The following is a 1462-nucleotide window of genomic DNA, read 5'->3' on the forward strand; positions in this document are numbered from 1 at the left end:
CTGTCAATGTTATATGCTAGACAGCAACAAATACTGTCTACAAAAACCTCTTGACAATGCTTTTGTGTTGTTTGTATTATGATTATCCAACTGATGGTCTAGAGACAAATGAAAAGTTCAGAGCAGTATAGAAGTCATATACTTATTATTTATGTCCTCCCCTCTTTGAGAGAACAGAAAGAGTACTATACTCATGGATATTTCCATAGTCATTTACATTGGCACATCCCTATATAAGTGAGGAAGAAAACATTAACAAGAGCCACTAAAAGCCAGTTGCAAATTCCCTTCATTCCTAAATTAGATGTAGAAACACAAAAAGAAGGATTAGTGATGTTAAGTTTGTATACTCTCGGATTTACTAATTCATCGCTTACTCTGCTGCTGCTGATGTTGGTAATGCCAAGCTGTTATCAGTCAGTTCTTCCGAGGGTGATTCCGATTCCAGCTGAGTGTTAAAGCTCTTTGTAGAGTGGAACTCAATTTGCAGCCTCTGATGAAGTGGTGTAGATGCCATCAACCCTTTCTTCACATCAACTTGTAATTCCCTAATGGGGATTGCTGCCAAAAAAAAGCCAGTTGCAAATTCCCTTCATTCCTAAATTAGATGTAGAAACACAAAAAGAAGGATTAGTGATGTTAAGTTTGTATACTCTCGGATTTACTAATTCATCGCTTACTCTGCTGCTGCTGATGTTGGTAATGCCAAGCTGTTATCAGTCAGTTCTTCCGAGGGTGATTCCGATTCCAGCTGAGTGTTAAAGCTCTTTGTAGAGTGGAACTCAATTTGCAGCCTCTGATGAAGTGGTGTAGATGCCATCAACCCTTTCTTCACATCAACTTGTAATTCCCTAATGGGGATTGCTGCCAAAAAACTCTTAATGTACTCTTTGCAAGCCTCTTTACCTTTGCAAACAAGGCTTGGTTCGTCCTCATTTTCAGGTACTTTATCTCTGAATGCAACGGTTGATTCTTCCATCTTTTCATTGGTGTTATTTGAGACAATCTTCCCTTCATTAGCAGCCTGCTTCTTATCAGTTTGCTCCTTTTTAGTGCTAGCTGGTTTCTCATCTGATTGTTGACTCGTGTTAGGTAGCTGCAAAATTGTAGTGTCTCTGTCGAATTTGAGGATGAAAGCCTGGTTGCAGCCTTCATACAGTCTCTCACCAAGTGTATCGATGATATAGTATGCATCTCGTTCAACCTTGAGGATGAAGAAGTGGTCATTCCAACTCACAATGTAAACAAAGCACTCGCCATGACTGGGACTGTCTTGAACAGATTTAGTAATCTCATCCCAAATGTTGTCAAAGGACATGGCATCTTTGAGAAAATCGAATCCCTCATCTTCGATTCCTTCCGGATGAAAAAAACCAATGAATGATTTCTCTGGGACTACTGAGAGCGGGCGTACTTTAGCCTGGACCACTGTTTCGAGGTCAAAATGCTTATCTGGGAAACG

General features: G+C 40.0%; 1 protein-coding gene across 1 annotated transcript; it reads right to left on the bottom strand.

The window, feature by feature from the left end:
* Positions 1-128: 128 nt before the first annotated feature.
* LOC107061278 (uncharacterized) lies at positions 129-1456 on the bottom strand. The gene is made up of 3 exons (XM_015310256.1): positions 825-1456; positions 378-521; positions 129-295 (listed from the first exon to the last, which is right to left on the bottom strand). Exons 1-3 carry the CDS (start codon positions 1316-1318, stop codon positions 253-255), a joined length of 681 nt encoding a protein of 226 aa, XP_015165742.1. The 5' UTR covers positions 1319-1456; the 3' UTR covers positions 129-252.
* Positions 1457-1462: the final 6 nt, after the last annotated feature.

The sequence above is a fragment of the Solanum tuberosum genome, unplaced genomic scaffold (genome assembly GCF_000226075.1).
Source record: "Solanum tuberosum cultivar DM 1-3 516 R44 unplaced genomic scaffold, SolTub_3.0 scf00131, whole genome shotgun sequence".
In the NCBI taxonomy this organism is placed as follows: Eukaryota; Viridiplantae; Streptophyta; class Magnoliopsida; order Solanales; family Solanaceae; genus Solanum; species Solanum tuberosum.

What these genes read in the sequence shown, in the direction of transcription:
- LOC107061278 (XM_015310256.1), bottom strand. Translation starts at nt 1,318, where the DNA reads ATGTCCTTTGACAACATTTGGGATGAGATTACTAAATCTGTTCAAGAC. An exon ending in CAAGTTGATGTGAAGAAAGG is followed by an intron (nt 522 to 824) that starts GTTGATGGCATC and finishes TGTGAAGAAAGG; the next exon opens with GTTGATGGCATCTACACCAC. An exon ending in CCAACATCAGCAGCAGCAGA is followed by an intron (nt 296 to 377) that starts GTAAGCGATGAA and finishes CATCTAATTTAG; the next exon opens with GAATGAAGGGAATTTGCAAC.